We start from the raw sequence: 24,840 nt of genomic DNA on the forward strand, positions 1-24,840 counted from the left end.
TGAGCTGGGAGTCGCGGAGGTCCTGCAGTTGTTTACTTTGTCCGAGCGTCGGGAGGGCGGGGGCGTAGTCTTGAGCTCCGGCTCCCGGCAGTCCCCGCGCGTGACCGCAGCCTGCAGAAGCTGCGGGCTCCTGCGCCCGCGCGTGCGCATCCGGAGTGCTTTGCTGGGCTGGCGCTAGGAGGAGGTTTCTCGCTTGTTGGTCTCAGTTTGTAGTCGAAATCGAGGCCCGGAGAGGTTGCTGAGGGTTGCACGGATTTGCATCCCAGGATGACCTTTGCACCTGGGTGCCCACCTACGGAGGACCGGGAATGGCTCCTGGCCAGGAAGGGCTAGAGGAGCAACACTGTTCTGCAGCCCAGGCCCAGAGGAGTGCTGCTAGGGTTTCAGCCTCCCTCACGTCTCTTATGGAAGTCACACATGAAGTCTGCACGTGTAGTCTGCCTGCCTGGATTTTGTTTCTGTGAGGCGACTGGCCTCTTCCAGAGTAGGATGGAGTTGTTTGGGTCAAAAGATCCAGGCAAGGCTCACTCACTTGGCATCTTCACCTCCCTAGGTTCCTTGTGATAGGGTATAACAGGTTTGCCTTTTGATCTCTATGGAAGGAACATTCTGAAATGACTGGTGAACCGGCTTGTCTACAACAGTCTTGTTGTCTTCCTCATGTCTGTGCTGTAGGGATTCCTGCCGACAGCAACACTATGTCCCAGTCCTACATGCAGGAGTGGCTGAGATCCTGAAATGTTCACAAGGGACCCAAACAATTTGCATCTCAGCTCACCTCTGTGCCCTTCTGAGAACGGCTGATATGCCCAAGTTAGTCCTGAATGGTGTGACGGTGGATTTCCCTTTCCAGCCCTACCAATGTCAACAGGAGTACATGAGCAAGGTCCTGGAATGTCTTCAGAAGGTAAAGCTGCAGAGCCCGAGGCATTTGTTCAGGGAGCAGTTGGTGGGGGTGGCATTTCAGCAAGGTTCCTATGTATCTCTGTTCCAATCCATTCCAGTCAGACCCTGCATTCTATCATCAGTAGGGCTTCTAGGTGGGTTAGGAGAGACTGTATCAAGTGAACAAAAGAGATAATTTTATATGGTGATAGCTCTGGGAGTGTCTTGGAGACCTCTGAGTTTGTGGCATTTGAGCTGAGGCCAGTTGATGAGGAGTAGCTACCATTTGAGGGTCTGGAGGAAGTGTTTACACGTAGAGGGACAGGGATGCCCAGCCCTCACTTTGAAAGGTCTCTGAATTTCAGAGATGTGTAAGGAGGTCCAGGGAAGCAGGTCACTTTCTTTTTGGTTTCTTGGGTGCACTCTGCACCCAACTCACCCCCTCCCTGAGTTTTCTGCTCAGGCTCACATTTGAGAACTCATATGTAGGACATCAGATTCTGTTCAGATAGGACAGGGTGAGCGCCTGGATCCAGAACTGCAAAACAGTTTCCTATTTTGAGACTTGACACCTAATTAGTCATCTTACTATTTATATTAGGCTGAAAAATACTGCTGCATTTTGGGTAATGCTCTGCAAATTGCTTGTAAATGAGTGCTAACTTAACCTGTGGCTTTTAGGGCAAGAGTGTGTGGATTAATTCACATCCCATTGGGCTTTCGCCACCTGAGGATGAGTTTCTATCTGGAAGAACTATCCCACTGTTTGTTGTACTTGTCTTGGGTGGATTGGGTGGCTTCATGTCTCCTCGTTTTTCCCTACCCCTGTTCTTGACCCCATTCAGAAAGAGAATGGCATTCTGGAGAGCCCCACAGGCACAGGGAAGACGCTCTGCCTCCTCTGCAGCACCTTGGCCTGGCGCGAACACCTCCGAGACGCCATTTCTGCCCGCAAGATTGCTGAGAGGGTGCAAGGGGAGCTTTTCCTCAATCAGGCCTTGTCATCCTGGGGGAATAATGCTGCTGAGGGAGACTCCATAGGTGACCCTACCTCCTGGCCTTATTTATGGAGATTGTAGGGAAGGGTTGGAGCAAGTGCAGGGCCAGTCCACTGGGCTGCTTCTGTCTTCTTTAGAGTTGAGCAAGGAGAATTTTGTACCCTTATATCATTTCTTAGCATCCTGGGTATAGACCTATGGTCGGTTTTTTTCTGGGATTAAGGTTAGGCATCTGCTCAGCCTATGCTCGTGTCAGGTTTATGACATCCTTGCATCCGTTTACACAGGCACAGTGCTGTTTGCACAGTGCTGTTTGCGCAGTGCTGTTTGCGCAGTGCTGCCTGTGTAAACGGATGTTAGGATACTGCCTCAAAACCACCCTTCACTCTTCCTTGTGCCCGGCAGCTTGCTATACAGATATCCCAAAGATCATCTACGCCTCCAGGACCCACTCGCAGCTCACACAAGTCATCAGTGAGCTTCGGAACACCTCCTACCGGTGAGTCAGTAGGTTCACACCTGCCTCAGGATTATCCAGAGAATGGGTTGGTAATAGGGAGCTGGGTCCGCTGCCTGCAGTGCATATGTGTGTGTAGTCAGCAGGAGGTGAACAAAGGCTGGCTGAACTCTGATGCACACTACTTGTAAGAAAGCAGCTTTGAGCTTATATTGTCTTGGACTCCTTGTGAGGTCAGCATTGGCCCCTCAAGGGCAGCATTGCTCCTGAAGGGAGGATGATCTGCCCTTTACCAGATTCGAGCTGAGTCTTGGTGTCCTGGACAGCGGATTGCTTTGTCCAGTTTTGATTCCCATACCTCCCACCCCAACCAAGACTAGGCCACATTTCAGCCACTTTATCTACCTGCCAAATTTCCCATGTGTCTCCACATAGCTCATGGTGCTGAGCCACTCTGCAGGCTGTGTGTACTGAGGGGAGCTTACCCTTGACCCCTCAGTTCTCTCTTTGCCAGGCCCAGGATATGTGTGCTGGGCTCCCGGGAGCAGCTGTGCATTCACCCTGAGGTGAAGAAGCAGGAGAGTAACCACATGCAGGTGAGCTCCTGGGGGCTTCCCATCTAGATGGTTCTGTTGGATAGATGGTGCTCCAGCAGATGCTGACCCTTTTTTGACCCTGTGCCTCCTGCTGAGCTGGGCCAAGGCTTAGAGTGCACAGGGAAGGGGGGATAAGGGTGGAAGGTGGGTGGACCATTTCTCAGCCACCCCGGTGTGTACTTTCCCCTTCCTGTAGATTCACTTGTGTCGCAAGAAGGTGGCGAGTCGCTCCTGTCATTTCTACAATAACGTAGAAGGTAAGTGCAGCCCCTTGAAGCTGCTCCTGCTGGTGGGTGTGCAGCACAGCTGGGATGAAGCATGTGCAGCCTCAGGTTCAATAGACCACAGCCTGCTTGCTTACCTGTAAGACAGCCAGTATGTTCATGTGCCTGGGCACTGTCTTCTTACATACAGACAAGCTCATCCAGCAGCCTGACAAAGACCTGCTGGCTGCTGACCATTGGCTGGTGTCTGGGGACTTGCATTTAGGGAGGGCTCTCATCCCAGGAGAAAAGGACACTACACCTAACCCATTTGTGCAGACAGGTATGCAGAGCACCCGGTTTCCCTCTGGGAGCCTGGTGTACATCAGACAGCAGGTGACTAGTCCCCATAAGAGTGTGTCACCTTGTCTCCTGTGAGTTTCTCAGCTAACAGTCTTCCACAGGTGATGTTTTGGCTTATAGCTGAGGAGTTAAGCACCTGCCTTCTGCTGACTTTGCCCATGTGTCTTTTCCCTTTGTTGACTTTGCTCTGACAAACCACAGCCCTGAGTGTGACTGCTGAGTCCTTGAGTCTGGCTTGGGGTGGCTCTTAGATGGCTTCATCCACACATAGGGTCAGTGAGTGAGTTTAGGGTTAGTGACAATTGCTGGCCCTGGTAACTACAGGCTCCCATGGCCCTTGAAGGGTGGAAGGCAGGAGGCTAGCCCAAGTGCTCTTTTTCCACATCATTACCTTCCCACCACATGTCTGTTGAGGGTTCTGGGGACTCATCACAGGTACCCAGAGACAGTGGCAGTGGTGTCCCTCACAGTTTCCTATAATCTGAGGGGTCACCCATCTATAGTTCCAGCCACATGGCTGAGAGGCTCAAACTTCTGTAGGGCCAGAGTTCTGTTTCCAGGGTTTCTTCTGTTTCAGGGTTGAAACTTTGCTTCTAACACTGGTGTGAGAGCTGAGATTACATGGTCTTGGTACATTACAAGGCATTGGTGGTTTGAGGGCTGCTGTCTGCTGTGATGTTTGTTGTATGCTTAGCAAACCAGAGCTGAGGCCTCTGGAGCTGCCAGTGGTGGTCAGGACAGAGGTTGTCCTCTATCACCCAGCACCAGATGTCCCTATTCTCTGCCTCTTGAAGATATGGGATGGAGCATGGCTCTGCCACATGGACCCTAGTCCTGGGAACATGTTCCTCATTATCTTCTTGCTTGCTGTGCTTTTTGTGAGGACCCTTAGTTACCTTAGTGTGATTGTCCACATGTTGGGCCATCCAGAGAAGTGGCTGTGCATCTCTAGGGTCCATGAGCCTCCTTTGATCTCAGTAATTCAGATGCTGAGAGTCTGAGTCAGGTCACCAAATGGGCTGCTTGGAAACTCGCAATGGTCATCCTTTTCCTGTATTACTGGCACCTACTAGTGTCCCCAGGCCCATGTAGGAGAGGCCTTTGGAAAGCAGGAGGGAGGGTGTATACAGGAAATACCAATCCTGTCTGAAGTGTCCTTGGGCAGGGACAGTTCTCTGGCATGTGACCACTGATTGCATCCCCTCGTGGGAGATTGCCCACTGCCCCTTGTGGTTTCTTCCACTTGTGTCAGCCTGTGGATGTTGGGTTGCTCTGAAGCAGGTTTTTTTTTGGTTGGTGGTACTGAGGTTTGAACTCAGGGTTTCACACCCGCTAGGCAGGTGCCCTACCATTTGAGCCACTCCACCAGCCCAGCTGAAGGTGTGTTTTGAGATAGGATCTCGCAAACTATTTGCCAGAACTGGCTTTGAATCACGATCCTCCTGATCTCTTCCTCCTTAGTAGCTAGGATTAAAAGCATGAGCTACTGGCGTCTGACCTCATCTAGCTCTTGACCCGTGCTTATTTAATGCAGTCATCCCTCCTGTCCCATCCTGGCTGCCTCCAGCGTCCACAGCCCTAGCAAAGAAGGTGGCCTGCAGTTGCCTGTTGAGTTGTGTTAGAGGGCCCTGGTGAAGTTCCTATGGGAGCGGGAGTAGCCCCAGCCAGTGTTCCACACTGCGTGGGTCAGCACTTTGGGCCCTGTAAGCTGATGCTGTGCTCTAGCCCTTACCCTTGAGCACTGTCCTTCACCTGCATGGGCCCTGATGGCTGAAGGGAGTTTTTGGCAAAACAGTGGAGGCCTCACTAGAGTAGGAGCACATGTCCTATAGCCTAGGCTCCCTGTGGCAGAGAAGTTGTTCCAGCTGGCTTAACAGCTGTTGCGTATATTTATGTCTCTGCCCCGGGCCTCTTGGGCTAGATCCTAAGAGCTGCAGACTAGCCCCCACTTGGCTTTGACTCTCTTACTCTTAGCTTTTTGGAAGGTTGCTTAACTGTGAACCTCCATGTCCTTGCTGCTCTGGCAGGCTGTGAAATTATGTCTCCAGCAGCCGGCCAGCCCTGGCTGTCTTTGGAGTGGGCTACAGCCCCATGAGGGGTCCAAGAGGAAGGGGAGGCATGTGTTGCTGGTGAGTGAAGAGGGAGGTAAAGATTGGGAATGCTACTTGGTAGGCATCCCATTAGAACCTAGGTGGGAGGACAATAGCACAGGGCTACCATCTCCACCCAGGAGTCACTTGGGACAGGGTCTTTTGCCCCTCTGCATGCCTGTTATCCTTCTTGCTCTTCCCTCCCTCTTCACTTCCCTCCTCCCCCTTGCTCAGCTTTGTCCAGAAAGTATAGAAGGCCGGCTCTCTTCTGCAACGCGTGCTCATTGGCTGGTCTGTTGCTATGGCACTGCTGAGGGATATATTATTCCTCCCCTGCCTGTCCTGCTGTCCCTGGGGGCATTTGGGGAGGGGTCACCACTGGTTTTGTGTGTGTGTGTGTGTGTGTGTGTGTGTGTGTGTGTGTGTGTATGTATTCTGTTCGCCGCAGCTAAAGGCTGGGCCTTAATCCTACCCTTGAGGGGGCCTGACACCTGCTATGGGTGGGCATGAAACAGGCACAGTCAAGTTGGGAGCTGAGGGGAGGCTTTCCATTTATGGCTGCCCTAAGACTCTGGTGTGTTTGTTAGGAGAGGTCCCTGGTCCTGCCCACAGGGGATGGGACCCAGAAGTTGGCAGTCTTTAGCTCCTCAAGGGAGGCTGAGGCTAGGGCAGGACAGTCCTACTAAGGTCCTTTCTGCTATGGGTCTTGTAGCATGGGTGCCCCATTTCTGGGCTATTGTCCTGAGGAATGGGACTGGCCACAGGGTGGGCTGTGCCTGGGTATCCTGTGTTCTTCCCTTCCCCTCGACTGCCTGTGCCCTGCCTCAGCCTATAGTGTGCCAGCTTCTGTGAAGATAAGGCTTTCTTCCTGGTCACAACTCTGGGTCCATTTTGATGGGCAGGAAGCTAGGGGGAGTGGCACTACTCACAGATACATCCTCTGTGGCCCTCAGTGACAGGTTCCCAGGCTTTAGACTGCTCTTTCCACACTGCTCCAGGAGGCAAGGTGTGTGGCTATTCCTGTCCTGTCTTGGGATGTCCAGTGGTGGAGGGGATGCTTGGCATCTTTAGGAAGGTGTTGGCGTCTATCTTTGGTATTTACCCTTAGCTTCAGACTGGTGTCCACCTCCTGGATTCAGAACAGGGCTCCCTTGGGCTTGCTTTGTGTGGGGGCCTCTCCTGGGGACCTCACCCATGAGGTAGGGATTTTCTCTGGCAAGTCCACAGGTGGTGGATGCCCCACATTGCCTGCTGCATGGGAGCCCTTCTGTCCAGAGTATCTAGGGTTTTGGAACACTCAAATGGACCCTGAGGGTATTTATTTACCCCATCTCTTATCTGCAGAGAAGAGCCTGGAGCAGGAGCTGGCCACTCCCATCCTGGACATTGAGGATCTGGTCAGGAGTGGGAGCAAGCACAAGTGAGACCCCTCCCAGTGATGCCATGCCTGTGGCATTCTTCCACAGCGGACTCTTCGTTTGGAAATATGTTCTTTTTTTCTTTTTATGCATCTAACAACTGTTCAATGTGAAACACTTTAAGCAGCTCTGACGAATATAAATTAAAAAAATGAAATCACCTCTCCTCTGGGCCCTCAGCCCACCCCAAGGTGGCTGCTGTGACAGCAGCTTCATGCATGTAGAAACACTTGGTTTTGTTTGCACTTGCTTATTCTCCTAGTGCATTTCCCCTTGGTGCGTGGTGGTGGCTCTCCATGTGTACTTGCAGCACAGCTCTGCTCTTTCCACAGATAGCAAATCTGTTCTGTAGCTTCCTGAATTTAAGTCATGATAAGAAAGACTTTGAGGGCTGGGGGGCATAGCTCTGGTACAGTGCTTGTGGCTGATTCGAGGCCCTGGGTTCCATCTCCAGCACAAGGAAGGAGGGAGGTATCCTTACACTGTGGGAAGAAAAGTTTTGCTTTCTTTAGTACTTCTCTGTTTTTGTTTCTGATGATACAGGTATAGGGCTGCGGTTTTGTTCTGTTTTCTTTTCATACAGTTTTTTTGGATTTTATGTCCCTCCACACCCCTTGCCCCGTGGTACCGGGATTTGAACTTAGGGCTTAGTGTTTGCTATTCATACAGTTTTGAAATAGACGATACAGTCACAGAATTAAGAACTCACATGGGCTTCCTATCCATGTCAGGTACCAGCTCTGCTCTGAGGCCCTGTGTGTAGGTCAAGGGCTCCTCCTGAGTCACAAGGTATAGTGGCCTGTGTTCTGGCTGTACTTCCTGCATCCCCTGCATGGGCACTTACGGAGTCTTCACTCTCCTTATTTCCAGAGTGTGCCCGTACTACCTTTCTCGCAACCTGAAGCAGCAAGCCGACATCATCTTCATGCCGTACAATTACTTGTTGGATGCCAAGGTGATTTACTGATGATTCTTTTTTCTTCTTGGTGCTGGGGTTTGGACTCAGGGCCTACACCTTGAGTCACTCCGCTAGACCTTGTGTGTGTGTATGAAGGGGTTTTTTTGAGATAGGGACTCATGAACTATTTGCCTAGACTGGCTTTGAATCGCAGTCCTTCTGATCTCTGCCTCCTGAGTAGTTAGGATTATAGGCATGAGCTACTGGTACCAGGCTCTAATGATTCTTAATGTCCAGGGGTGTCCCTGGGCTTGAAGGGGCCTTTCAAACCTTTGCTGGTTCAGGTTCTCAGAGCAGTAATGTGGATGAGAGGACTCCTCTCCATCACTGACTAGGGACCCAGGGCCTGACCAGATGCACTTGCAAACTTTGCCTGTCATTCTGAGCAAACTGACAGTGGACATGCTAGCAGGGGTGATAAGAGCCCAGACCGTGGCCCTTGAGCAGTGCCAGTTCTGATGGTAGGTGCAGATGATACAGGGAACCTGAGTGTTTTCCTGTCTTCAGTGGTATCCTTTTAGTAGGTGTTCATCACACATATTTTTGTGCCCCATTTCTTCTACTTAACAAAGCTGGGGTCATACTCAGTGTGTTCAGTGACTTATACTTTCATCACTAATAACATAGGCATCTTTTGTTGATTGATTCACTTCTGTGGTGGCTACCCATTGACAACATTGCATTCTCTTGTAGGGAGCTTGGGTTCTAGTAGGGATATAGACAGCAGAAGAGTAAGCAGGAGCTGATGCTGTTGAAGGGCAGAGAGAGTAGATGGGAAGGAGGCCCCAGAGGCTGCAGCAGAACAAGCAGGCAAGCGAGGGAGCAAGTGCAAGGGGTAGGCAGAGGGCAGTGGGCTAGGGGGTGATAGCAGGACCCCATGGGAGATGCCTGTGTCTGTGGAAAAGTGGTTGGATTTGGGCCATGGAGAGTGACAAGGTTTGCTCTGGTTGTGAGTGATTCTTAGACCTTAGTGCTTTCCACCATAGCTGCTTTTGGGAACCACAGAGCATCTGGAAGCATGGGGCCTGGGCCCTCTCTGGGACAGTGACCTCACTGATAAGCAGATTCTAATATTTACATGGAAATGTGAATAACTTGGAAGAATGAGACCTTTTTTTTTTTTTTTTTGTACTACTAGGGTTTAAACTCAGTGCTTCACACTTGCTTGGTAGGCGCTCTACCACTTGAGCCCAGCCCCAGGCCTTTGGCTTATTTTTCAGATAGGGTCTCAAATTTTTGCCAGGGCAGCCTGGACCTTGATCCTCCTATCTATGGCCTCCTTGTAGAAGATGTCATATGTATGTGCCACTATGCCTGGCTGGTTAGTTGAGATTGGGTCTTGCTAACTTTTTGCCTATGCTGGTTTCGAACCATGCTTCTCCTAATCGCCACCTGGGATCACAAGGGTGAGCCACTGCACCTGGTGATACAGTTTTGAAGAGCATGTTGGAGTGGACTGCAAAGTTCAGGGTGGCAAGTGTGTGTTGAAGACACACAGTCAATGATGTGGATAATCTCACCCCTCAGCCTGCCTGCAGCACTTGGGGTTTTATGCCCACGCCAAGGAAATTCAGCAGGGAGAGGACAGTTGTGTTTTTGCTTTTCAGGAAATGGTGCTGGAAGAGATGTCCACTAACTGGGAACAAATGAGTCTTAGTTTTTATCTCACACTATGCAAAACAAAAGGAAAAGCTAAAACTGAAACTTACAAATCAACAGGAGAGGTCCTTGCAGCTTTACAGAAGGCTGAAGCAGGATTTCCCTCATAGCCCAGGTGATCCTCCTTCTGCTTGCTGAGTGCTGGGATTACAAGTGTGTGCCAGTGCACCCAGCTCAGACATATGTAGCACTAGCTAAAAGAAAAGATTAAAAAGTTGAATTTCACCAAAATTTAAAGCTTAGATTCTGAAAGAATTAGGAAAATTAACATTAATAAGCAAGACCCAGGAGGAGAGGAAATGAGCCTATCTCTCAAAAGCCTTATGCCCAGGATGCATAAAATGCTCTCATAATTGGACAAGCAGCCCAGCTTACCACTGGGAAAAGATCCAAGCAGACCTTTCTCCAAGGTGATGGGATTGCCAGGTCCATATAGGATGTATTCAGCATGCCTATTCACCAGAAAATGCGGACCAAAATCACAAGGAATAACACTGTGTTCCCACCTGAAGTTAAGAACATGTAAGGGACTAAGGATATGACTTAGTAGGAGAAACTTGCGTAGCACGTGCAAGGCCCTGGATTTGATCCCCAGCACCACACACACACACACACACACACACACACACACACAAAAAGCAGAGGTGAGGTGTGGAGCCTGGTCAGTGTGTCCATTGTGCAGCAGCTCTGTAAACACAGTGTGGAAAGGAAGAACTGAGTCCAAGACTTAATGTGCACAGTCACTGTAGCTCATCTGTAACTGATGGAAGTGGGAAGCAGGTTCTGGTGTGGCCATACAGCAGAGTGTATGAGTGTCCCACATACTCGCAAAGCAGGCTGACACCCAGCAAGGCCTGTGGTTGATGTAACGTGTAGGAGACAGTGGAGGATTGGTGGTTACAAAGTACACGTTTGTCAAAATCCACCTGTACACTTTAAATGGGTGTTGTCTGAAACTTAAAAATACCAGTGCTGGAATGCAACCCAGATTGCTTCTTCAGGCTTTGAGGTAGGGCCTGGGCACTAAATTTTTAAATTTCTCTAAGTGTATGCCAGCTAGAAAACCACTGGGTGTGGACTTCTTCAGCTGCCTAGCTGCTGGGGCCTGGGCCCCCATGACTCCCTTGGTTGTCCTGTTGACTACAGTGTGTGTGAGCATTTTCCTGGAATAGACAACTGTGAGTGTTTAGCTTTAGTCAGGCTTGGGCAGGTGCTCCCAGGTGGCCTTTCAGAACCAGCCTGGAGCAGCTGCTGCTCCTATCAGCTAGGTTTGAGGGCCTTCACTGTCCCTGCCACAGTGTGTGGTCCCTGCTTGATGTGTTTGGTGCCTGCCATGTATCTTAGCCTCCCTGTTTCCCTGCCTCTGTGGCCTGCATTTTCAGCAGGCCCTGTCCCTTCTATTTTGTAGAGTCGCAGGGCACACAACATTGACCTGAAGGGGACGATCGTGATCTTTGATGAGGCCCACAATGTGGTGAGTCCCTTGATGTTTCTGCTTCATACTCCCTAAGCCTGCCTTGCTGAAGGAGCTCCACCTAGACTTCAGAAGCCCTGTCTGTAAGCACCTCGCAGACCCAGGCGCTGCTGTTGCCTTGCCCTCTCTGATCAGCCTCAGACATGCCCTCAGGCACAGGGTCCACATACGAACCCCTTGTCAGACCTCTGTCCTGCTGGCTGACTGATGGAGATGGCCTGACTCTGCTATCTACTGCACTCTGCTCTGTCATCCTTCCTGCAGGGTCTTTCTTTGTCTTTCAGGCCATTTGGCCTGACCCTTGAGAGGCTGCTGTGGAGAGAGAGGCTCACCTCTGGTGGCTGCAGTAAGAGTGGCATCCCTCGTCACCAACTTGCTCCCACAGTGATCTCACCCCTGCCTCTGGCCATTGCTCAGGCCTGTGTGTTTCTAGGAATGGCCTCAGAAGATGGCCATGTGTGGCAGCCATGGCTGGCCATTCTGGAGCCTGGAGTGAGGCTTCATGAGAGCTGAGGCAGTGACCACCCTTAGCCTCACTTGGCTCTAGGCAGCTACTGCTCAGGGAGGTGGTGGGCGTGTGCCACATGTCTTCTGACTTTGGAGCTAGAAATGTAGATTTCGGTGGAAAATTTGCAGCTATAAAATGTTGGCAACTCAAGTAAAATAATAATCATTTTTAAACATTGGTGTCAGCAGTCAGTCATCTTTATATCACCTTGTGACCTGACTAGAGACCAGGGACAGGGGCTCTGAGGATGAAGCTCTCATCTTCTGGTACTTTCTGTATCCCTGCCTTCACTGCTTTCCGCAGCCCCTATCCTGCCATTCCCTGCCATGACAAAGGTTTATTTGGGTTCTCAGGAGAAGATGTGTGAGGAGTCAGCTTCCTTTGATTTGACCCCCCGGGACGTGACCTCAGGACTGGAGGCCATCGACCAGGTTTTGGAGGAGCAGACCAGAGTGGCACAGCAGGGCGAGCTCCACCTGGAGTTCAGCGGGGACACCCTCAGCTCAGGTGAGATTGTGGCCAAGAGCTGAAAGATGGAGCTGAGAGGAGGAGTGTGCCTCCTGGAGGCCAGAGCTGCTGGAGGCTGCACCCTGCACAGCAGTGGTGTCTGCTGGCCCTCTTAGCCCCTTCTGTGGCATTTTAGGATGTCAGTTTGCCTCAGTAAGCCTTAGATGAAAACAGTGCAGGGCCCTGTTGGCCAGGGCAGGCTGGCATCCTCTGGTAGTTCCAGTGTTTTCTGAAGCCCTCTGTCCTTTCGTTTCCCAGCTGGTGTTAACTTGCCCTCTATTGAGTACCTGGAAAACTAAGTGTTTTCAATACTGCCCATATAACTTGCCACTCTCAGCTTCCTTTCCAGTTGTCTGTAGGCTGGTGTTTTGCTTTAGTTATTTTTTAGGTAGGGGCTTTCATTTTTGCCTGGGCTAGGCTCAGACCATATCCTCTACCTATGGCCTCCCATGTAGCTGGGGTCACCAGTGTGACTGGGCACACCTGGCCCCTCATTTTTTATAACTTTATTTATTTTTGGGGGTCTGTTACAGAGGCCTGAACTCAGGGCCTCATGATTGCTAGGCAGGTGCTCTACCACTTGAGCCACTCTGCCAGCCCTTTTTTGTGTTGGGTATTTTCAAGGTAGGATCTCCAAAACTGTTAGCCTGGCCTGGATTCAAACCACGATGCTCCTGGTCTCTACCTCCTGAGTAACTAGGATTACAGGCGTGAGTCACCAGTGCCTGGCCAAAATGGGGTCTTGATGTTTCCCAGGCTGACCTTGAATTCCTCCACCTCAGCGTCCTGAATGTTGGGACTACAGCTATGCACCACCATGCCCTGCTCACTCTGTAGCTTGAAATTATTTCAAACTCAGGTAATGGGTGAGGGTAAAGAGCTCTTTTTAGCCAGGTGTGGTGGCACATGCCTATGGTCCCAGCACTCGGGAGACTGAGGACAGGAGGGTCTCATGTTCGTGGCCAGCCTAGGCTACATAGCAAGACCTTGTTTCACAACACGAGAACAAACACACAAAAAACTCCTTTGTGTTCTTCACCCAGATTCCTACTCGTTACCAGGTAAAAAACTTTAGTAGTAGTGCTTGCTAACACTCACCCTGTTTGGTTTCTCCTTCTCTTCTAGACAGAGAATGTCTTTTTCTGAATTTTCAGAGCAGGTTGCAGATGGCCAGCCTTTTGATCTAATATTAATGTGTGTTTCTTGACAACAAGGGCACTCATTCACAACCGTATGACAACACACAAACTGGGAAATTGACATTAATACTTCAGACACTCCTGACTAAGGACAGTTTGAGTTACAATTTTTCAGTTTTGCTGTGGTGCGAGTGCGAGAGTGATATCAACTCACTAGAAGTTGTACTTTGAATTTTGATCTTTTTCCACGCCAGCAGTATACGGCACGGGGACTCTGTGCTAGCAGTGCTATTGTGGGCACGTAACTGGCACTCTGCAGTGTGCTGCTTTGAGCTATGGTGTTTGGTGGGTTACATGTACTGAAGTCTTTTTCCTTTTCTGGTTCTGGGGATGGAGTCCAGAGCCTTGTTCATGCTAGACGAATACTCTACCCTGAGGCACATTCCCTACCCCTTATTTTTTGGATAGGGTCTTAAGTGTTTGCCCAGAGCCAGCCTTGAACTGCATTCCTCTTACCTATGCCTTCTTCATATAGCTGGCATTACAGATGTGCACTTCCACACCTGGCCAATTTATTGAATTGGGGTCTCTAACTTTTTGCCCAGGCTTGGCTGTCTTCCAAGTAGCTGGGATTACAGGGGCCTGGTCCTCCTTATGGACATTTTTGACTTAGTAATATTTTCACCTTCCAGTAGTTTTATGGGCTTATGGCCCCATTGTAGTTCTAGCAGCATGTGTACATTAACAGGTCTCACTAGGATTCTTCCAGCTGTCCTTGACACAGCCCCAAACATGGTGACACACAATGCTCTGTGGGGGAGCTGGCCTGCTGCCAGCATTTTCAGGGACAGTGTCTCAGATTTGTTTTTCCTGGCCTTGACATCTTGATAGGCTAGTGGCTCTGTCAACTGTTGTGCTGTATGTCTGGTGTTGTGCTGTGTGGCTGGATGCCCTTTCTTGCCAGGAAGCACAGCATGTTTGCCTGTCACTCACCATGGCTCTCCTGGCGTTTCAGGTGTGGGGCCACTGCTTTCTGGTGTGTGGTTCTGGAGTCATGCACCCTCTATTGTCCTTTCCTGAAGTGATGACCATTGTGGTGCTGGCAAAGCAGGGCTGCCAGCCCCTCCTTCCTCCACATCCTTGGCTGGAGCTCTTGTGTGGTGATCGTGTCAGCATTGGCTTGTGATCTCACCATCCTTCTGGCACATGGCCACCGTGCTCTGAGTACGTCTGACTCCTCAGGACCAGGTGCTCCTGGCTCAGCTGCCCAGCCCAGCACTGACCTTTCTCCTGGGAGCCCTGGTTCCCCTGGCCTCTTGTTGGAGAGTGGCTTTAGAAGCCAGGATCTGGGCTCTGGTTAGTGCCCGCCGCACTGGGCGTGTTGTAGGTATACACACACTTGTCTCCCAGTGGTACCTGCAGTGTGTGTAGTCGTGACTCACACTCTAGGCCAGCACCACATTATGGTTTTCTTCCTGTCCTTTTTTTTCTTTTTGCTTTTGAGACAGGGTCTCACTATGTAGCCCAGACTGGGCTGCTGGCCTCAAACTTATGATCCTCCTACCTCAGCCTCCCAAGTGCCCAAGCGCTAGGATTACAGCTGTGTGTCACCACACCCGGCTTTCTTGTCCATGTTTTTAATTCTTTTAAATTCTTCTTAATAAATGTGGACTACTTCACCAGTATGTGTGTCATCCTTACACAGGGGCCATGCTCATCTCTGTGTCTCTGTGTTGTTTGAATTTTAGTGTATGTGCTGCCAAACACTAACTCCCTTTTTTTGGGGGCGTGGTACTAGGGCTTGAACTCAGGGCCTTCTCCTTGAGCCACGCCACCAGCCCTTTTTTTTGTGAAGGGTTTTTCGAGATAAGGTCTCGTGAACTATTTGCCCAAGCTGACTTTGAGCTACAATCCTTCTGATCTCTGCCTCCTGAGTAGCTAGGATTACAGGCATGAGCCACCAGCACCTGGCATAACTCCCATTTTTGACAGTAAGAAAACTGGCTTCCATTTATTTTTTTTTTTTCAGAGCTAGGGCTTGAACCCAGGGTGTTGTGCTAGACAAGTGCTTTGTCCCTAAGTAACATCCCCAGTCCACGGTTTCCATCTTCTCAACATACTTGTTCAATCCTAGCATACTCCGATGGTTGTTTTAGGATTGCTGACTCAACTGTGGCAGATGAAAGTTGCTCATGCAGGAAAACATCTCTTCGCACTCTTGCCTTTGCCTTGAGGGCGCGTAGTCAAATAGTATGTTCTGAGGTGTTTCCTCTGTCCACTTTACTGTGGTATGTTACTCATTGTAGTGACTTGCTTGCTTCTGTTTATATTTCATTTGTATCCCATTTTTCCCCAACACCACAGAGTTATTATGGTTTTCTCCCTGTCCTTTTTTTTCCTTTTTGCTTCTGAGACAGGGTCTCACTATGTAGCCCAGGCTGGGCTGCTGGCCTCAAATTTGTGATCCTCCCACCTCAGCGCCCCCAAGGCTTTTTTTTGAGAGCAGATGTTGCTTTGTAACCTAAGCTGGGCTCAAACTGCTGGACTCAACAATCTTCCTGCCTTAGTCTCCTGAGTGCTGGGAGTACAGTCATGAACCATCACACCTGGATTCAATCATGGCAATTTTCTTATTCTCTTCTTTAAATTTAAAATATTATTGTTATTCCAAAAGCCAAAATCTGCAATAAGGAGTATGTAAGAGAAGTATTTCTCATCCTTCTTTCTTCCCTCTCTCTCTCCTTCCTTCCCTTGCTGAGAGATTGTATTAGGTTTCTTAGAGAAACAAATCCAATGTGGTATATAGATACTGATGTGTAAGAGATTTACTATAGAAGTTGGCTTATGCTCCTGGAGGTTGAGAAATCCCATGTTTATTGTTTGCAAGTTGGAGACCTGCAGGAAAGCTGGTGGTGGTGTTCAGTCTTGGGTCTGAAGGCCTGAGGGCTATGATGATGGTGTAACTCTCAGTCTAAGGCCAAAGGCCTGGGGACCTGAGGGGCACTGTTGTGAGTCCTGAGAGTCAGGAGCTGTCATGCCACTGTGCAGAAGACAGGTATCCCAGCTGCTTGCCTTCTCTACCTCAGTGGCTTGAATGAGGCCCATCCACACGGGGGAAGGCAGGTGTTTACAAGTCTACTGATTGAAATGCTGGTCTCTTCTGAAACACCCTCACAAACACACTCAAAAATGACAATTGCCATGGGCACCCTCAGCCCACTCATGCTGACCCATCAGGATGGCCATCATCATGGAATAGCAGTACTTTGTCTACCCTCTTCCTCTTACAGCCACTGCTGGCCCTCTGTGTCCATAGAGTCAACCAACCATAGATCAAAATTTCAGAAAAAAGTTGGTCTATGCTGAACATACTATAGAGACATCTTTGTTGTCATTCCCTGAACAATGCAGCAAAACACCTACTCACAACCAATATTATGTTAGCATTGTAAATTATCTAGAGATGATTTATGGCAGATGGGAGGGTGTGTGTGTTTGAGTAAGTACTGTATCCTTTATACAAGGGACTTGAGCATCCATGGGTTCCGGTGTCTCAGGATGGTCCTGGACCCAGTCACCAGCGATGCTGGGGAGAACTGCACTTGTTTGCACTTTGCTCTGTGTCCTAACACGACACTGTTGGTAGGGCCTGTCAATCCAGCTGTTGGTGTGGCATTGAGGTGGTATCCTATACTTGGGAGTCACAAAACAGAACAGGAAGCCTCGTGCATGTGTATTTTCATCTTGTTGGAGATGTTTCTACAGGGTCAATTCCAAGAAGCAACATTTCTGGTTAGAAGCTGTTTTTATAGCACTGCTGGATGAATGTCTCCAGCCTCCCCTCTCACAGACAGAGGTGGCGTGAGCATGCATCCCATCCCAGTAAGCACCTGCACAATGGCCTCTTAGCCTCTTTCAGCTCTGGTGTGCCACTCACACAGGAAAAGCCGGGTGAATGCTTGATTTTACCCTCTGATTTTCAAATTTGGGAGTTTGAGTTGATTCCTGGTTTATTTATTGGTTGCTTGTCATGTTTAGGAGGGGAACAGTTTTTAAATATCATCACTGAATACACGTATATATTTGTGACTGATTTCAACTCATGTCAGATTCACTGTTGATGCTCTGCTGTCCCAACTGCAGTCCTCCTTGATTGTTCTCCCTCTGGCCTGACTCTTTCATCACTGATGGCCTCCATGCTGTTGGGGCCTGCGAGTCCAAATACTCCACACTTGGAAGGGCTCTTCTCTCCCAGACCTGCCATTGCCAAGTCTCCAGGAAGCCCTGGGTTCCCTTCTCAGGAGAGGGCGTTAAAGGCCCTTAGTGTGTGTACTGCCGTTCTGGTTGCCATCGCCAGTCGTTGTTTAGAGGTCTTTCCTTGGTAGAAGTGGGAAGGACATCCTGTGCATGGATGCATTCCCGGGCGTATTTCTAAAGTGAGAGTCGAGCAGATCTGATCCAGGATCGTGGATACACGACAGGCTGAGGCTGTGGTCGCTCTGCGGGCTACTCTGCTGATACTGTGTTCCATGGCAGGGAACTTTTGGCAGAGCTCCCATTATTTACAGTGGATTTTGGATAAACATGATCTATTGAAGGAGCGCTGAAAGGACTTAAAGTTTCTCTCAGAAGAGTATTGGAAGTTACAAATTTTTTTTTATAAATGTTATCCAAGCATTAGGTGAACATCTTAAATTAAGACAACAAGTTATTGCCACTGCTACAGTTTATTTCAAAAGATTCTATGCTAGGTATTCTATGAAAAGTATAGATCCTGTATTAATGGCTCCTACATGTGTATTTTTGGCATCCAAAGTAGAAGAATTTGGAGTAGTCTCAAATACAAGATTGATTTCTGGTGTTACATCTGTATTGAAAACTAGATTTTCATATGCCTTTCCAAAGGAATTTCCTTATAAGATGAATCATGTATCAGAATGTGAATTTCATCTCTTAGAACTAGAGGATTGTGGCTTGATAGTGTAGCATCCTTACAGACCTTTGCTCCAGCAGGGGCAGGACATGGGCCAAGAAGACATGTTGCTTCCCCTTGCATGGAGGATAGTGAATGGCACCTGCCGAACGGATCTTTGCCTACTGTATCCTCCTTTCATGATAGCTTTAGCTTGCTTACACGTAGCCAGTGTTATACAGCAAAAAGTTGCCAGACAGTGGTTTGCTGAGCTTTCTGTGGATATGGAGAAATCTTGGAAATTATCAGGGTTATTTTAAAACTGTATGAGCAGTGGAAGAATTTTGATGAGAGCAAAGAGATGGCAGCTATTCTTAGTAAGATGCCAAAACCAAAACCACCTCCAAACAGTGAAAGAAGAGCAGGGTCCAAATGGAAATCAGAACTTTAGCTACAGCCAATCTTAAAACATTCCAAAGAAGTTTATAGTGGACCACTTGGAAATTAACCATTGGACAGATTTCATAACGTCTTCAGTGGAACACAGATATTTATTTATTTATATTTATTTTATTTTTTTATTATTCATATGTGCATACAATGCTTGGGTCATTTCTCCCCCCTGTCCCCACCCCCTCCCTTACCACCCACCCCATCCCCTCCCTCACCCCCCCCCACCATGGAACACAAAAATGACTAGCTCATTTCTGTCGAGCATATTGGGAAGTGATTTTATTTTTTCAAAATAAGTTTTTCTTTACCTGATTTGATTCTAGTACATAATTGATTAAAATTTCTTGATTATAAAAGCTTGGAAGTGTTCTAAGGGGACCTACAGACAGACATAGACATTTCAAAGTTAATAGTTTCTGATTACTATATTTATTGATTTGGATAATGAAAACCTTTAGTTTTTTATTAAGTCAGGAAGCAAACATAATTTGTTTAAAATTCTCTTTGGTCATTGAAGGACCAAAAAAAGGACATAAAACAGTCATTAAATAAGGGTTTTGGTTTTTTATTCCCTCTGTAAGTAACTTTAAAAACTATATAAGTAATCAAATCTTACAAAATCCTGGAAGATTTTGGTAATGATTCTGATAATTTCGGGGAAATTAATCAAGTACCTATTGATTTTAAAATGTATTTTATTCTGTAGTTTTGGTATCTTGCCAGAGAAGTTTGTAGCTCAGCCCTAGTAGAAAAGTGCAATATGTATAGATACTTTGACGTTTTAAAACTTGTATTAATGCCACAATCATTTTGAAATGCTGGGCAAACTTTAAAAAATAAATTCTAGATAAGGTTATTTGCAGTTAATTCAAAGTCACTGGCATTTTGAAAGTTTCATTGGATAACACACCATAAAACAGTTGAAATTTGGTAAAGTTTTTAATCTGCTATGAAAAGTGTTTTCTGAGATACATACACCCTACTTTAATTTTGTGTCTTAGTGTGCACTCACAGACTTACTGCAGGTATCCTGCACCAGGAACACAGTCAGGTTTCAAGCCAGTTTAATAGTGGCTATTCTTAATTCTCATATGAATATAGAACTTCACACTAAATGTTGTGTCAGTGGGACTGTGCTGTCTGTGGAACTTAGTAAATTTATCATTTTCTTCAGACTTGAAGGAGAGTGATAAATAAAACTTGGAATCATAGGATGTTAATGTACAATTTAAGGATTCAATTTTTTTTTATAAATCAATTGTGAAAGTGGATCATTAAATGATTTTCTAGTATAAAACTGCAAGAATAAAAGTAAGTTCTCCAGCTTAAAAAATAATAATAATAAAGTGTGAGACTCATGAGCTCATCCTGCTATTTCCGTTCAAAGGTGGGCTGGGAGGGTTCATGTAGCCTCTCACCCATGTCTTTTTCACCATGCCAGGGACCCTGGCTGTTGAAGGCACACTTAGGGTTAGAACGATGAAAAACTGCATGTTCTGCATTTTCTCATCCAGGGCTCAGCATGGAGCTGGAAGACATTGCAAAGCTCAAGAGTAAGTATCACCCTTCATTCCCCCTCACAGCTGGGTGGGGCCTGCCCCTGACACCTCCTTGACCTGCAGTGATCCTGCTTCGCCTGGAGGGGGCTATCGATGCTGTGCAGTTGCCTGGAAATGACAGCGGCATCACCAAGCCTGGGAGGTGAGGGACACACTGACCCTGTTACTCCAGGTCCTGCCTGGAGCTGGAGGAGGACAATGAGCTGAGTTCTCATGGAGTCCTTCAAGGGCCTGACTGCCCAGTTCTGGGGCTTCACACAGGCAGAGTTGTTTTAATTTTTGAGGCCTAGGAGGAGTTGCCAGCTTTTTATATTGTCCTTGAGTGACACTCCCACAGTGTCTGTCTCCCAGCCCTTTCCTCCGATCCTTTGGCCCCTGCCTGTTAGAACAAAAGCGTCTTGGGGTGATCAGTGTAGTCATTCCAGCCTGCTAAGGGCTGCAGGAGCCCAGAAGGTTCTGAGCACTCCACAGCAACACCAGCAGCAAAACCAGGGTTTGCTGTGGAATTGCAGCTGGGGCTGAAGGATTGTTCTGGGTATACAACCAGTGGCTGTCCTGGAACCAGGCCCGGGTTTGTTGAGGGCAGAGCATGTTCTGGGTCCTTGGGCTGTCTGCTTTCTCCCTGTTCTCTGAGTTCTGACCTTTGCTTCTAGAGAAGCCAAATCTTGCAGCCTGATGTTCACGGTTTGGGCTTGCTCCTTGGCTTTCCTGCTCCCTACCCCCAAAACCTCGTCATAGGCCCGTCCTGTAGCTTCCTGTGCCCCCACTCCTCTTTCCAAAGCTCTTAGGGACCCTGCCAAGAGCTACCACCTCCAAAAGGTTCTCGGGACCTCTCCTCTCTCCAACCACTCATGGGAGCCTCCGATGTCTTTGCTCTTCCTTGGTACATGGCTCTCACACCCGGGCCTGTTCTCTCACCTCCTCTCACTCCTTTCCTGAGACAAACGCCTCTCACCTCCACCGTTGGCCTCCCTAAGGGCTCAGATTTTGTTCTTTCTCCTCTTTGGCAGCTTTGTCTTTGAGCTATTTGCTGAAGCCCAGATAACGTTTCAGACCAAGGGCTGCATCCTGGACTCACTGGACCAGATCATCCAGCACTTAGCCGGACGTGAGTCTCCTCATGCGTCCATGTGGACGTGGCTGCCACATGGGGCGCATCAGTTCAGTGGCTGTGATGCAGATGAGAGCAGGACAGGTGCTGCCTTTAGTCAAGGTTGCTGTTCTGTGTCCAGTGGTTAGCACAGCTTATGTGTTGGCATTTGGCTACTGGTGTCTGCAGCCTGCTGTCATCCCTTCCTGGTGAACAAGAGTCTGGCCTGTAGGGCTTCTCTTCCCCCTTTGTGGTGCTGGGTAGCAAACCAGGGCAGGGCAAACCAGGGCAAGTGCTCTACCATTGAGCTACATCCCCAGTCCTTGGGTTTTTGCAACAGGATCTTGCTGTGTAGGCCAGGCTGTCTTCAAACTTGAGATCCTCCTGCCTCTGCCTACTGAGTGCTGGAATTTGTAGGCATGTGCCACCATACCCAGCTAACTTCCTCTTTCTGAATGAGACTTTGAGGCATTAGCACTATTTGATCAGCCATTACTTTTACTGAACATATTCTGGCTTCACTGTTAGCAGTTTCTCACTGTAGCATATATCAGTTAGTCCCCTTTCAAGCTAGAATGGCAAGAGGCCTCAGAAAGTTCAGTGAGCTGTGAGCCCCTGGTTTCTCCCCTGTACCACCCAAGTCCCATTTCTCTTCAGAGTTGTGAGGTCCACAGTGTCCCCCTGGGCTGTTCTGTTGAACCGTCTTCTGCTAAGTGAGGTCTTTGGGAGGTTTGTGATGCATGACCCAGTGAAGTCTGTCAGGCTCCTGGGCACTGGGAAAGAGTAGTTTCTACCATTACGTGACTATAGAGCCTTATTTGAGGCCCACAGACTCCTTTGGACACCCTCCCCCTCTGGCGTTTTTCTAACACTCTGGGAAAAGCAGGCCAGCTGCCCTCCTTTAGCTTATCTGCATCTGATACTGGTCTGGTGAGAGGCTGACCACCCAGCAGATAGAAGGCACCATAGCCTTGCTAGCTCCCTAACATGGAGGATCTGGGGCCTCCTCTGCCTGTAGTGTGATGTCAGTTCCCCGCTTCCTCACAGGTACTGGTGTGTTCACCAACACAGCTGGGCTGCAGAAGCTCGCAGACATCATCCAGGTAGGATCCATTTTCGACTTCTTGGTTGTCTCCTTTCCTGGTAGAAGGTGAACTGACAAAATCCCCTACACAATATGTCTGATTTGGCCAACTCTCGCACTCACTTCCTTTGGTCCTGAATGCACTGTAGGCAGAGGTGAGGGAGGATAGGTCTAGTTATGCTTGGCTGCTCGGTGGCCAGATGCACTCAAGGTGGTACTCCAGGGCCAGGGCCCTGTGGAGAGTGAAGGCCAGGAGCCACACTCAGCCTGCTGGGGCCCTTCAAGGCTGGGAAGGAAGTCCGTGTTACAGATGGGCTCAGAGAAATCTAGAGATACGTGACTTCCTTGATACCTTCTTGGATGCTTTGGCATCCAACAGGGAAAGTTCTTGCATGCTTCTGTCCTGACACACCACACTGTCCTCTCAGCACTTCTTCAGGGGTACAGTGGATATTCCAGGGCCTCTGCTGCCCAGGATGATGGTCCAGGTATGAAGATTGAGACTATAGGGGCTCCTGGCTGCCTAGGGCCCCTATACCACCCACAGCAGAACTATTGTTCTGTCCTGCCCTGGAGCATTCTTGGCCCCTAGGGTGGAAGCCCTGCTGACAGGCCCTGGGTTCAGCCCAGTCACTGCTGTCCAGCAGGCCCCTGTGTCAGGTGCTTCTCCCAGGAGCCCCAGGCTCTGAGCTCAACCTTAGTCCTAGCCACAAGGGATCCTTGTAGTCCCAGGCCTAGAGGGCAGTTGTGAGCCAGATACAGCCCCTCCTCCCTGGAATTCAGTTCTCCATGGTTCTCCTAGCTCAGGAACCCAAACCTACTCACCCATTGGTTTAGAGTTTCTTCTGGCTGTCGCCCCAGGGACCCTAAAAGATAACTTGGCTCCCCTGCCTAACCCTGGAGGTGCTGTCTGCAGGCTCTCACCGGTGTGCCCCCTCAGCTGGGGGATATATGACTGATGAGTTGCTCATCTCACAGCTGCTTCTGTGTCAGGTGCTCCTGTTGGCACAGTAGATCTGCTGTGGGCAGTGCTCACAGAGCCATAGGTGGCCTATCAGAGTGAAGGTGCCAGCCAGACCTTGTCAGGGCAGAGAGAGGCCCGCAGCCAGTGGGCTGAGGCCCCCAGACTAGAGCCCCCACCTATTGCTTACCTGTGTCAGACATGAAGTGGGCATTGATGCATGAGTACATGTTCACACGTGTACATGCGTACATGCCTGCATATGCTCACATACCCTCTGCTCTACGGAGTGAGGTTCTTCCTTCATCATGCCCCAACTTGCTTATGTGGGGATGTTGTTCTCTTAGTTACCTGGGATAGTCATTGTTTTCTCCTTCCTCCATCTCTCACAAACTTGATGGGTGTTCGAGGGTTAGCTGATGCATAAGCCTGATCCAGAGCCAAGTTTTCCTCTCATTCTCCTCTGTCATTTAAGTTTAAAGATGAATGTTATATAGATTCCTCAAGTCACTGGGGGTTGCTGTGAGGCCCCCAGCAGGGTCAGGAGGCCCTGTTTTCCCTGAGTGGCTGGTTGGGTCTCTAGTAGGTGAGAGTGTCTCTAGACTGCCTATGTAGGGAGCAGGGAGACGTGGGCTGAGCCTCTTTACCTCCAGTACCCCTCAGTTTGCATCAAACGCCTTAAGACTGACAAAGCACCTTCAGGAGGAGTGTGCCAGGGAGTAGACTGATGGTAATATCCTGAAATGCAGATGTAGAAATGCCCTGAAATGACACTGAGGCCCAGTTCATGCAGCCCAAATGGGAAGCTGGTCCCCCTGGTACTGCTGGAATGCACAAAGGGGCTGCCTGTAGAGCTGACCATAGGCCCAGTAAAGCAGGACACAGTGCATGGGGTTCTCACACAGACAATGAGGGCTCTCACTAATGGCAGAGACAAGCACAAACCAGGAGATCCCTGAGATAATTTGGGGACATGCAGTATAGCTGGAGGGTGAACCCTGTAAGTTTAGTGAGGAAGAATACCTGATGAGGAAGGTCGGTAGCAGTGACAGACAGCCTGTGCAAGGAGCAAGTCACCACTGGGGCCCTCATGAGACCCTCCCTAGGGGTGAGGAAGCTGTTCCATGTGTGAAATTCCCATCTGTCACTGCGTGAAGGCCACTGCTGGGACTGAGACACAGGGATAGCCATTGCCTGAGATGTGACGTCCAGGCAGCCTCCACTCTGTGGCAAAGTGAATTTCTGTGTGTCTGTCCCTACAGGTCAAAACTTTGGTAAAATGTAGAGCCTGTGTGTGGTTGTCTTGATGATGTCACAGGTGACACACCTGAGGTGCATACCTACACAGTACTATGCACAGGAACGCACATGCACAAGTTGATGTGCATTCACACACACCTGCTCCGTGTCATCCAAAGATGGATATGCCTTTGCTGGCAGGGTGACAGCAGGTGATTGTTTGGTTTGCTTGAAAAACCTGCTTGTTGGTGCCTAGAGTCTGCTAGCCTTGTTCCCCAGTCTCTGCA

At 49.1% G+C, this 24,840-nt stretch overlaps 1 protein-coding gene, 1 non-coding gene and 1 pseudogene across 13 annotated transcripts in view; 2 read left to right on the plus strand and 1 right to left on the minus strand.

Annotated features, from left to right (window-relative positions):
- Rtel1 (regulator of telomere elongation helicase 1) overlaps positions 1–24,840 on the plus strand; it is a 41,213-nt gene that overhangs the window by 4,928 nt on the left and 11,445 nt on the right. For 10 of the 12 annotated variants that reach the window (XM_074075155.1, XM_074075154.1, XM_074075150.1 and 7 more), the window contains exons 2-14: positions 676–907; positions 1,731–1,926; positions 2,289–2,382; positions 2,855–2,936; positions 3,133–3,193; positions 6,937–7,012; positions 7,881–7,965; positions 11,036–11,101; positions 11,963–12,116; positions 20,135–20,173; positions 20,243–20,321; positions 21,190–21,287; positions 22,317–22,372. In XM_074075155.1, coding sequence (XP_073931256.1) covers positions 806–907; positions 1,731–1,926; positions 2,289–2,382; positions 2,855–2,936; positions 3,133–3,193; positions 6,937–7,012; positions 7,881–7,965; positions 11,036–11,101; positions 11,963–12,116; positions 20,135–20,173; positions 20,243–20,321; positions 21,190–21,287; positions 22,317–22,372 — 1,188 coding nt within the window. In that variant the 5' untranslated portion in view covers positions 676–805. Of the gene's footprint in view, positions 1–9; positions 578–675; positions 908–1,730; positions 1,927–2,288; positions 2,383–2,854; positions 2,937–3,132; positions 3,194–6,936; positions 7,013–7,880; positions 7,966–11,035; positions 11,102–11,962; positions 12,117–20,134; positions 20,174–20,242; positions 20,322–21,189; positions 21,288–22,316; positions 22,373–24,840 lie in introns of those variants that run through there. The other 2 variants (XM_074075147.1, XM_074075152.1) reach the window with 2 other exon arrangements.
- LOC141423614 (U6 spliceosomal RNA) lies at positions 14,916–15,022 on the minus strand. The gene has a single exon (XR_012448457.1). It is a non-coding gene; the product is annotated as a U6 spliceosomal RNA (small nuclear RNA).
- Positions 17,016–18,634, plus strand: LOC109684603 (cyclin-C pseudogene; annotated as a pseudogene).

The sequence above is a fragment of the Castor canadensis genome, chromosome 5 (assembly GCF_047511655.1).
Source record: "Castor canadensis chromosome 5, mCasCan1.hap1v2, whole genome shotgun sequence".
Lineage (NCBI taxonomy): Eukaryota > Metazoa > Chordata > Mammalia > Rodentia > Castoridae > Castor > Castor canadensis.